Source organism: Macaca nemestrina, chromosome X, assembly GCF_043159975.1.
Source record: "Macaca nemestrina isolate mMacNem1 chromosome X, mMacNem.hap1, whole genome shotgun sequence".
Lineage (NCBI taxonomy): Eukaryota > Metazoa > Chordata > Mammalia > Primates > Cercopithecidae > Macaca > Macaca nemestrina.
This window is the reverse complement of record NC_092145.1, coordinates 158177478-158189671: the sequence shown is the minus strand read 5'-3', so window position 1 is coordinate 158189671 and position 12194 is coordinate 158177478. Positions and strand designations below refer to the sequence as shown.

The 12194-nt window shown below is 45.3% G+C and overlaps 1 protein-coding gene across 1 annotated transcript in view; it reads left to right on the top strand.

Moving 5' to 3' along the window:
* The window catches only part of LOC139355308 (CD99 antigen-like), a 51942-nt gene that overhangs the window by 21820 nt on the left and 17928 nt on the right, over nucleotides 1-12194 (top strand). The window contains exons 3-8 of the mRNA XM_071088541.1: nucleotides 3008-3040; nucleotides 6204-6251; nucleotides 7535-7579; nucleotides 8228-8287; nucleotides 10470-10517; nucleotides 11227-11277. Of these exons, the coding sequence (XP_070944642.1) occupies nucleotides 3008-3040; nucleotides 6204-6251; nucleotides 7535-7579; nucleotides 8228-8287; nucleotides 10470-10517; nucleotides 11227-11277 (285 nt within the window). The remainder of the gene's footprint in view (nucleotides 1-3007; nucleotides 3041-6203; nucleotides 6252-7534; nucleotides 7580-8227; nucleotides 8288-10469; nucleotides 10518-11226; nucleotides 11278-12194) is intronic.

Sequence of the window (12194 nt, the reverse complement as noted above, 5' to 3'; positions counted from 1 at the left end):
TGCAGTACCAGATTTTACCAGGGAGTGAACACTTGATCATGGGTGATTCAGAGGGCCCACCTTTGTATGAAATCAAGAGCTGGTCACCCCCCTTTCCTCCCTACTCTCTGTGGGGTGGTGTTTGGGAAGCTGTCTTAAGTGTTAGTCACCCGAGGAGAAAATGGTGAGGGTGGGACTCTGTGTCCCACACCTACACATGCACACACAAACCCACAAATGCACACACCTACACATGCGCACACACAAAGCCTGGCCAACATGGTGAAACCCTGTCTCTACAAAAAATACAAAAAATTAGCTGGGTGTGGTGGCGGGTACCTGTAATCCCAGCTACTCAGGAGGCTGAGGCAGGAGAATTGCTTGAACCCGGGAGGCAGAGGTTGCAGTGAGCCAAGATTGCACCATTGCACTCCAGCTTGGGCAACAGAGTGAGACTCTGTCTCAAAAAAAAAAAAAAAAAAAAAAAGGAAGTCCTGACATTTGCACCAACATGGATGGAACTGGAGGACATGATGTTAAGTGCAGTAAGCTGGGCACAGAAAGACAAATACCGTCTGACCCAAACACACTTACGTGGAATCTAAAAACATTGAACTCACAGAAGCAGAGTGGAATGGCGTGACCAAGGGCTTGGGAGTGAGGGGTGAGGGAAGCAGGGAAATGATGGGTAAAGGGTACAACATTTCCGTCAGATAGGAAGGGATAAGTTCAGGGGTCTTCTGTACTCAGGGTGACTGTGGTTAGCAAGAATGCATTGCACGCTTGAAAATGCCTAAGACAGTAGCTTTGAACTGTGTGCACCACAAATAAATACGTGAGGTAAGATGTAAATAAAGAAAAAGTAATACAACTTCAAAAAATACAGTTATAGATTTCTATGGAAACGTATGAACATGAATGCATATATATATGCGTGTGTGTGTACATGCCTTATGGTTTATTCCAGATCAGTAGGATCCTCCCTTGCTACTGTCTAAAGATCTGCCGCATGCTGCAGGAGGAGCTGTAATTGCATTTGTTATGTCTGGCAAACGTCCTGTTGTAGAAAAAGGCATTTCAGGACTCTGAGGTTGTGGAAACAACTCCACTCTGGTTGCTGGCATGGGGCCCACAGAGCTGTTCTGAGGATTTAGTCTACTTTCTACTTACTGTTGACACACACAGAAACACACCAGCAGCCATGAGTACACACACACAGACATACAAGCAGACATAGACACACCTACCTGTATGTACATACTCAATACACGCCTTCACACTATGCACACCTACCCATACGCACACGTGCACACAACTACATGTGTGCACACAGCACGTGCATACATGCACCTACGCATATGCACACATGGAAACACACCACACTACACACGCACACACAAACCCACAAATGCACACACCTACACATGCACGCACAAACCCACAAATGCACACACCTACACACGCACACACAAACCCACAAATGCACACACCTACACACGCACGCACAAACCCACAAATGCACACACCTACACACGCATGCACAAACCCACAAATGCACACACCTACACATGCACGCACAAACCCACAAATGCACACACCTACACACGCGCACACAAGCGCACCTACACATACACACATTGACACATGCACACACACATGCATGCAACTGCACACATGCACATGAAAAACATACACACTACATCTGCCTGCACATACACACACAAACCCACATATACATGCACCTACACATATGCATACATAACACCTACACATTTGCACACAGAACCCACACATACATGCAACTATCCATAGGCACACAGAAGCAGCTACACACTACGCACACCTGCATATGCACACACAAACCTACACGAACATGCACTGACACATATGCACACAGAAAACACTGACACACTGCGTACACACACACACAGGCACAAACCCACAAAATGCACCTCCACAGTTACACAAAACACGCCCACACATATGCACATATGCAAACCCACTCATACATGCACTTGTATATATGCACACACAACACATACATACACATATACACGCAGAGAACCCACCTACACACCCCATGCATGCACACAAAACCCACAAATACATACATTTGCACTGCAAATGCCCAAATATACATGCACACGCACACACACAGCCCTGTGACATATGCATGCACTCTTCATTTATACACACAGGAGCATGGCCCGGTCACTTGCACCTGCTGTGGAACTGGACACATTTCTGTTGTTCACAGGGCTCCCGCGGGTTGTTCTTGGACCCCTCAGCACCCACTGCAGGTGCTTCCTGACGGTTGAGAGGTGTTGCACCCCTTTGGTGCTGAGGAATGGAGACGCTGGATGTTGACGATTATCCTAACTCTTCCTCCAGTTAACCAAACAGTCCAAGTCGACTTTTCCAAATTTTCCTGAATTTGGCTTTTCTTCAGTGCGCCAGAGATGGCCACGTTGAACTAGCATTGAAATTCTTGTAATTAAAAACTGTAGAAACAGGATAGCCTATCAATAATTGAGCGTGACAGTTTCCTTATTCTGTGAGATTCCATGAGATTTTTTTTTTTTTTAATGCATAATGCATGTGTCTTTCTGGGTTGTTGAATGTTTCTGCTATATTTTGGTTTGTAATTACAGGACAGTTGCCAATAAAAAATGGAGAATTTTGTTCCCCATGTTCTTTTCAGTACATATTCAAAATTGTTACTCCTTTGTTTCAAAGGAACTGCCTTTTAAGAATAATACACAAAATGATCACGTTTTCCCACTATTTTAATTTCTACTAAGCTCGAAGGTCATTGTTTCTTTAAAACCTAGGCTAACATATTCTTACTTTTAGGAATGAAAGTGAATATTTAGAATGAAAAGAGAAATCACAGCACCTTGTAAATTTTTTTAAGTTGCCGTTTTAAATGTCACAAAAGTCAAAATCACCTACCATTTTTTATCTCTATAATTTTCAAATTTATTTTTATTTTTCTTGTTTGTAAGTTGACTCTTTTTTTCCCTCTTAGATGATGGTTTCGATTTATCTGATGCCCTTCCTGGTGAGTAACAACATCAATTTTTAAAATCCTGTCAATATTTTATGTTAACATAGTAAATACAGGCATATCCTAGACATTTCCGGCTCGGTTCTAGAACACCGCAGTACTGGGAGTCATAGCAATTTTTGGCTTCCCAGTACATATAAGTGTTATATTTACTCTTGACTGTAGTCTGTTAAGTATGCAATAGCATTACTTCTAAAAACAGTTTACTCTAATTGAAAATAACTTATTGCTAAACAATGCAGATACAGAGACAGGAAGTGGGGCATGTGCTGTTGGAAAAAATGATGCCGAGAGTCTGGCTTGGCGCAGAGTTGCTGCAGACCTTCTGTTTGTAAAACACATAGTATTTGCAAAGCACCTTAAGACAAAGTGCAGTGAAGGAGGTCTGCCTGTGTGTGGCCACCTGCCTTATTATAAAAACTAGATTCATAGATGACAAGGAAAAGCAAGATGCCCTCGTTAAGATAAACGAACCACCCTGGTGGAATAATTCACACTCCTGTGATGGTCGAAGGCCGAGCGAAAACTTGCCAGGTGCTTGGGGAAGGGGCTAGAGGAGGTGAGCAAATGGAGGTCCCCCTGGAGAGAGGGGCGTCCAGTCCTGGCATCCTCCCTCTCAAAATTGGCACCCACTCGCTCCATGGGGCCACTCCTTCCTTTTTCTGCAGCTCTTCCTGTCTCCTGCTCCTCACCCAGAGCCCTCGGTGAAGGGCATGGGAAAAGGAATTGAAGGAATCCGTCTTATCACTCTATCTGCTTCTGGGTCTTGTCATCCCTTTGTATTTGTTTTCTGGGGCTGCCATAAAAAGGTACCACCAACTGGGGGCTTAAACCACAGGGATTTACCATCTTCCAGACCTGGACAACGGAAGTCTGAGATCAAGGTGTAGACAGACCCATGCTCCCTCTAGGGAGCTCTAGGGGAGGGTCCTTCCTGCCTTTCCCAGCTCCTGGGGACTCCAGGTGTCCCTGGGCTTGTGGCCGCATCACTCCAGTCTCTGCCTCCTTCTCCATGGGGCCTCCTCCTCTGTGTCTCTGTCTCCTTTTCTTTCTTTTACAAGGACACTTGTGATTGGGTTTAGGGCCACCATACTCCAGGATAACCTCATCTCAAGATCCTTCTCAAGCACATCTGCAAAGACCCTATTTCCAAATAAAGTCTCAATACCAGGTTCTAGGCTTAGGATGTAGATATGTCTTTTGGGGGAACCACTGCTCAATCCACTGCAGTTATATCCAGTTCTTTTTGGTGGCTCTAGGGGAGGATCCTTCCTGCCTCTCCCAGCTTTTGAGGGCTCCAGGTGTCCCTGTGCTTGTGGCCGCATCACTCTAGGCTCTGCCTTTGTCTACACTGGTCTCTTCCCTGTGTCTCCATGTATCCAAATTTCCTTCTTATAAGGGCACCAGTCATTAGGATCTATCCTAATCTGTTCTAACTTCATCTTAAGTAATTACAACTGCAAAGACCCTGTTTCCAAATAAGAGCACCTATTGAGGTTTGGGGTGGATGTGGATTTTGGAGGAATGCTCTTCAACCCAGGACAGGCCTCTTCACTTTTTTTTGTTTGTTTGTTTTTGAGATGGAGTCTCTCTCTCTCGCCCAGGCTAGAGCGCAGTGGCGCGATCTTGGCTCACTGCAACCTCTACCTCCCAGGTTCAAGTGATTCTCCTACCTCCACCTCCTAAGTAGCTAGGATTATAGGCATGCACCACCATGCCTGGCTAGTTTTTGTATTTTCAGTAGAGATGGGGTTTCACCACGTTGGTCAGGCTGGTCTCGAACTCCTGACCTCGTAATCTGCCCACCTTTGCCTCCCAAAGTGCTGGGATTACAGGCATGAGCCACTGAGCCTGGCCACCCTCTTCACTTTTTTATGTTTTACTTTTTTTTTTTTTTTTTTTTTGAGACACTGTCTCACTGTGTTGCTCAGGTTGGAGTGCAGTGTTGGGATCTTGGCTCACGGCAGCCTTGACCGTCTGGGCTCAAGCAGTTCTCCCACCTCAGCCTCCTGAGTAGCTGGGACTACAGGCATGTGCCACCTCACCTGGTACAGTAAGCAATACGGGGTCTCACTGCGTTGCTCAGGTTGGAGTGCCGTGGTGGGATCTTGGCTCACTGCAGCCTTGACCACGTGAGCTCAAGCAGTCCTCGCACCTCAGCCTCCCAAAGTGCTGAGGTGTGAGAGGATTGCAGACGCGAGCCACTGCACGTGGCCAGCTTTTAATTTTATGTCCTGTGGTGCAATGCCGATGGTTTGAGAGAAACAGTGCTAATGGGGATCATCTCTTTCCTGATCACCTACCCCTTCTTAGCCCTTGGGAACAGGTGTTCACTGCAGTGGGAGGTGCCCTTAGTCTTAAAACCTCCACCTGATTTGCCTGAGACTTCCATTCCCAGAGGGGGCAGCCTAGGCAGAGGCCTGACGGAGCCAAAAGTGTGTTTCATATGAGAAATGTGAACAGCCTTTCAGCCATCAATCCGGTGTCTCCTTCTCATGCATAGATCTTGGGCTCTGAAAGGGCAGTTTTTCTCCTAACTTTGCCATTCTCCTGCCTTCCTGGCTTACATCTCGGTCACAGTCCCATTTAATGTCAAGAAGTGGAAAAGGGCTGGGCGCGCGGTGGCTCACGCCTGTCATCCCAGCACTTTGGGAGGCTGAGGTGGGTGGATCACCTGAGGTCAGGAGTTCGAGACCAGCCTGGCCAAAATGGTGAAACCCCATCTCTAGTAAAAATACAAAAAATTAGCCGAAAGTGATGGCATGCGCCTGTAAACCCAGCTACTCGGGAGGCTGAGGCGGGAGAATTGCTTGAACCCAGGAGGCAGAGGTTGCGGTGAGTGGAGACCATACCATTGCACTCCAGCCTGGGTGACAGAGCAAGACTTGGTATCAAAAAAAAAAAAAAAAAAAAAAAAAAAGTGGAGAAGGGGCCCCTGGTCTCTGTGGAGACCATGGCTGGTAGCAGCCTCTGTGCCTGTCTTCTGGGCTCAAGAGTCATCCTGTGAAGCTCAGCGCACTTGGGCTGGAGAGGAAAAACAATGCTAAAAACATTCTCCAGCTGTTTCCAAGAAAATGAAACAGCCTTCACCACAAAAGAGTTGACACTTGTTTTCCCAGCCGCAACTTTGACTGACTAAAATGTCTTCTCTCTTTAGACAAAGAAGGCAAGAAACCCACTGCAACCCCCAAGAAGCCCAGTGCTGGTGAGAAGGACTTGTTCCTAGTATGCAAAGAAAAAGAACAAATCATTTTCTGTCACAGCAGGACGGGACTTAGGCAACTAGAAAGAAGAGAGAAGTGATTGGAGTGCTCCGGGCGGAGTCTGGTTCATGCTGGAATTGTGTTAAGATGTGGACATTGCATCTGGTGATTCCAGGAGAGAATGGTTGCTGATGTGAAATGTTTTGGGGTCATTGGGACAATATCTCCGGGTGCTTTTATTCTAAGGATCTGAGTTACTCTGTCTTTAGATTTTCTTCTCCCTTTTTTTTTCCGGCTCATTTTTTGTATTTTTACAAAATACAAAAGGCAGAAACAAAAGTCAGAAACAAGGGCCACATGATGGAATTGCCCAAGGGTCAACCCCACTGGTGGATAAACAGAGTAAAAATGATGCCCAAACTTACGGCATCACTGTCTTGTCTTAGCACTTCTGAGTTTTCTAATATAAAACACGAATAGCTCCACTTCATTATTGGACTTCCTGTCTAGAGTGTCAGCTCATGAGCAAAGGGACCCGTGTCCCCAGATCCTTGAACTATGCAGTCGTGCAGACAGCACCCAATGAGTAGGTGTTGAACGTCTGGATTTGTACTATTACAGTCTCCTTGAGGAAGGGACTGGAAATTCCCATACGTGACTCAGGATGGCTCAGTACGTGCTGTTGGGTGGATGCCAGCAACCATTCCTCCATCTTAGTTGGGTATTCAAAATCATTCTTCCTACTAGAAGACAAGATCTGAGGCCATGGTGAATTGTCACGTCCATTGCAGAGCACATGTGGGTTGCCAGAGCCGCATTTTAGACACCCTCTAGCCTAAATCTAATCACAGTCATCTGTCCTCTTCTCTTGGGGTCTGCCTTTCAAAAGTTGTTAGGGACCTGGGAGGAGAGGGTGATGGGATGGGGAGTCAACAGGAGAAAATCATGTGCAGGCGGAATTGGAATTTCACCTTGGTCCAGGCAACACAATTCATTTATAAATTACTTTATTTCTGTCTCTCTCTCCCCTGCCCCTCCTCTGAGAGCTTCTCTCCTAGCTCTTTGTCTCTCTGTGTCTCTTTTTGTTTTTTACTCTTTTAGTCTGAGAGAATAGTGATGTAAAAATGGTCAGGAATTCACTTTTTCTAATGAGATCCTGGTCAAGCTGATATTCAGAAAAGTATTCAGGAATGTGGGGCTGTGGTGGTTTTTCGATCTGTTCATGATCATTCCTTCCTCGTTTCTCTCTGAAATTTGGTATTAACTGCTTTTTTCCCTCTTTTAGGGGATGACTTTGACTTAGGAGATGCTGTTGTTGATGGAGGAAATGGTGAGTATTATCCTTTAATCTCTTCTGCTGCTGGCCTGCTTATTATCACCCAATTATGATCATTTCAGAGAGAATTCTCCCATTTAAATTATAAAGGGAGCCAGCTTTCACAGTGGAAACCTAGGGAATAGGTATGTTGGTTTGTTCTTGCTGTTGTCGTTGGGTTTTTCTTTACAACCAGTACATGTGCTTTTATTTTAAAACTGTTACAGCCTTTGGAAGGACATGAGACACATGTGCCTACCCTGGCCAGGGCTGGCCTCACGAGCATGTGACCTGTGCAGTGGCACGGGACCCCATGGCATGTTGGTTTGACATGGGCACCATACTGGTTTACTGTTCTGGTGCCGCCGTCTTGGAATACTTAACAGAATTTGAAAAATGGGTCCCACCTTTTTATTTTGGCCCCAGAAATTCTGCAGCTGGTGTGGATACCCGCTTTAATTTTTATTGAACATACTTGAAATTAAGAACTGTGGCTCAAAGTTGATGGGAGGAAATTGGCAGGAGACTGTGTGTATGGGTATCCCCACCAGGACAAAGGCCAAGGTCCAGTTTCTGCTGAGGGAACCGTCTGTATGTAAACTGATGTTTCATTTTCTTTACTGCAAGGCACTTATCATTGCAACTCTCATCTTTCACAAACAGACGACCCACCACCAACCAAGCCGAAGCCAAATCCAAACCCCAACCAGGCTGGTTCCTCTGGTAAGAGTCTCTGACCCCGTGAGCTGTCTCCATGTGGTTCAGAATTCAGTGATATTTATGTCAGCTGAGACGAGGTGATTTCAGATGAGTGTGTGCTTACTGTTGACTGCCTGTGCAGTGTAATGCCCGTGTTCATGTAGTGGAAAATGTACCTTTCAAAAATAGATATTCAGCTTGGATTTTATTTTTAATTTGCTTTTTTTTTTTTTGAGACAGAGTCTCGCTCTGTCACCCAGGCTGGAGTGCAGTGGTGCCATCTTGGCTCACTGCAACCTCCACCTACTGGGTTCAAGTGATTCTCCTGCATCAGCCTCCTGAGTAGCTGGAATTACAGGCACACACTGCCATGCCCAGCTAATTTTTGTATGTTTAGTAGAGTCAGGGTTTTGCTGTGTTGGCCAGGCTGGTCTCGAACTCCTGACCTCAAGTGATCCGCCCACCTTGGCTTCCCGAAAGTGCTGGGATTACAGATATGAGCCACTGTGCCTGGCCTAGTTTGCTACTTTTACTTCCAAGTTCCATCTTATGGAACTTCTAAAAAATTGAATACAAGAATTTAAATATAGACTTAATAAAGAGAAAAGTATTGGCATACACATTCCTTATGGAGAAGCTAGTGTGTTTTAAATCTTTTTGCCCTTAAATATTTAAGAAAAAAGTATTTTCTGACATATTACAGCATTTTCAGTGTAATTTGAATAGCACCAGTTTTTTTTTTAGCTGAATGATTGTTGAAAGTTTATATGCTTAGAGTTTTTTTGTTTACATATTTAATTTTTAACACAGAAATATATTAATGATGTCCACATCTTGTTGACATTTTGATGGCAATTAGTGCTAGTATTTTATGTATCTTCTTTTTTTTTTTGAGACAGGGTCTCACTGTGTTGTCCAGGCTAGAGTACAGTGGTGTGATCATATTAAACATAGGAGCATACCACAGCCTCCAACTCCTGGGCTAGAGAGATCCCCCTGCCTCAGTCTTTCAAGAAGCTGGGGCTACAGGCACACAGCACCGTGACCAGTTAGTTTTGTCATTTTTTGTAGACATGGGGTCTCAGTATGTTGCCCAGGCTGGTCTGAAACTCCTGGCCTCAAGCAATCCTCTTGCCTCAGCGTCCCAAATCTCTTGAGATTATGGGCACGAGCCACCTCACCCAGCCTATATATTAATCTAAATGAAATAAATTTTAAGCAAAGTTCCAAGTCTTTTGTTTATACTGCATTGTAACATTACTTTTTGCTTACTGATATTCCATGAACATTTTTTCATGTCACATAATCATTTCTATCGTATGACTTTTACCGATAATCATGTACTATTACATACTACATACATAATTATATACTTCCTTGAATTCTGAAAATGTTGTGTTTCTTCTGGCATTTTAGAATTATGAATTAACAAAGCAAATCTGAGTCAACTCCATGCACTATTTTTATTCCTTCGAGGAAATTTCTAGCATTCAAGTTGTTTAGATCAATGTGTATGAGTACTTGTATAGCTTTTGACCTGGTTTTTAATTTGCTGCAGAATTTTAGCAATTTATTTTGATGCCAGGGGTGTGTGCAAATGTCCCTGTCTTCACACCATCTCCAATATTAGTTATCACCTGGGAAACCTTTGCAAATAGTGTGAAATATTCCGTCAACTTTCTCCTGGTTTCATGACTTTACTTCTAAAATTAAAAAAAAAAACAACCTGCATCCATTGGCCGTGGGTACTTCTTATTTTGTGTATTGTATGCTTTGCCTTTTATTCTTATATTCTGATATGACATTATTGATTTATAAACCTTCTTCATTTATTTACAGACATTAAGTATTGCCAGCATGCAATATTATGCTCACGTTTTTCCACTTTATTTATGATTTTTTGTTTTGTTTTGTTTTGAGACTGAGTTTAGCTCTTGTTGCCCAGGCTGGAGTGCAGTGGTGCCATCTTGGCTCACTGCAACCTCCACCTCCAGGGTTCAAGTGATTCTCCTGCCTCATCCTCCCAAGTAGCTGGGATTACATGTGCCTGTCACCACACCCAGCTAATTTTTATATTCTTAGTAGAGATGGGGTTTCACTATGTTGATGAACAGGCTGGTTTTCCTGAGTTTTTCCTTTATTCTAAGACATGAAGACCCTTGGAGGAGTTCCAGGTTGACAGATGATGCTGTATTTTCTTTCCTAGGTAGCTTCTCAGATGCTGACCTTGCGGATGGCGTTTCAGGTGGAGAAGGTACAGTTACCTTGTTTTCTGTCTCTTTTCTCTCTCCATCCCATGATGCCCACCTGCTCTGCAGAATCACTACAGGGTCTAAACTCTCAGCCGTCTGTGAACTCACAGTGAAATGTTCAGTCATTTCTGTGGGAACTGCCCGTTTGCTGAGGCTTCAAGGTTGTGGGAAGTAAAGGCTGCCCCATAGAGGATTGGTCCTGGGGGAAGAGTTCAGGGCCCAGGCAGCTGTCCCACTTTTCTGAGGGACAGGGCCTGTCGAATGGGCCCTTCTCACCACCTCCTCACCCATCCATTCACCTGTGTATTCTTTCGAATAGCTAGTGTTGTTTCAGCTTCGTTTTATTGGGCTGTTTTCTGTAATTTAAGGAACGTGAATATTAAAGCCCTAAGAATAAAGAGAGAATGCCTGGGAGTACAGGTTCTCAGAGTACCCCTGGAGTGTAACAGGCAGCACCCCAGCTCTGTAGCTGGGTAACATGCACCCCCACAGAGTGTAACAGGCAGCACCCCAGCTCTGTAGCTGTGTAACATGCACCCCCACAGTGTAATAGGCAGAGGCAGGACTCCAGCTCTGTAGCTGGGTAACATGTATCCCCGTAGAGTGTAAGAAACAGGACCCCAGCCTCTTCACGGTCCTGGCTGTGAATTTTTCCTTGATCCCGAATCTTCCAGATGCAGATTGTCAGCAGATGTTGCTTTTGTGTTGCAGGAAAAGGAGGCAGTGATGGTGGAGGAAGCCACAGGAAAGAAGGGGAGGAGGGTAGGTGCACCTGGCTTCTGCCATATTTCTTCTTGTCTCTCCCATGTGGTGGTGAGAAGGGGAAGCAGAATGTCTGAGAGCTGGCGGACTACACTGGCATCGGCCTCCTGAAGCTACTGGCAGGAGACACGGGTGTTCTGTGCCCAGTGCTCCCAAGTGGTATAGCCACAGAGGTCCCCCCAGCAAACCAGCCCTGCTCCAGGTGCCCACGTGACCCAGATTTTACATTTGGTCACCTGCCCATGATGTTCTGGCTGGCGATCTGATCCCTACATCATGCTTAGCCTTGTCCTTGTGTTTACTAAAGCTCCTACACTCACCCTAACGATCAGAAGCTTGTGACGCGGCATCCTCCATTGCGCTTGGCCCTTGAGAACGTCAGTGACCAGGTGGGAGGTGGGAATGTGGATTGCTCCCACCCTGGCTGTAACAGGCATTGTGTTCTCCATGAAAGTGCCGGTGATGTATCTCCTGTCTCCTTTTTCATAACCTTTTCCCTTAGATGGGACAAGAAAATAACAACAGAAAGAATTCCTTTTAAAACTGTAAAGAAAAAAAAAATGAGGTAAGAGAAAGAGAAAGTAGGGAGGAAGGAAGAAGGGAAGGAAAGAAGGAAGGAGGGATGGAGAGAGAGAAGGAAGGAAGGAGGAAAGAAGGGAAGAAGGAAGGAAGAGAGGGAAGGGAGGAAGGAAGGGAGGAGGAAGGGAGGGTGGGAGGAAGGAAGGAAGGAAAAGAGGAAGGGAGGGAGGGAGGGAGGAAGGAAGGACAAGAAAGACGGAGGGAGGGAAAAGAGGGAGGGAGGAGGAAGAAGGGAGGGAGGGAAGGAAGGGAAAGGGGAGGGAGGGAGGGAGGGAAAGAAGGAAGGAAAGCAGGAGAAGGGAGGAGGAAAGGAAGGAAGGAATGAAGGAGAAGGGAGG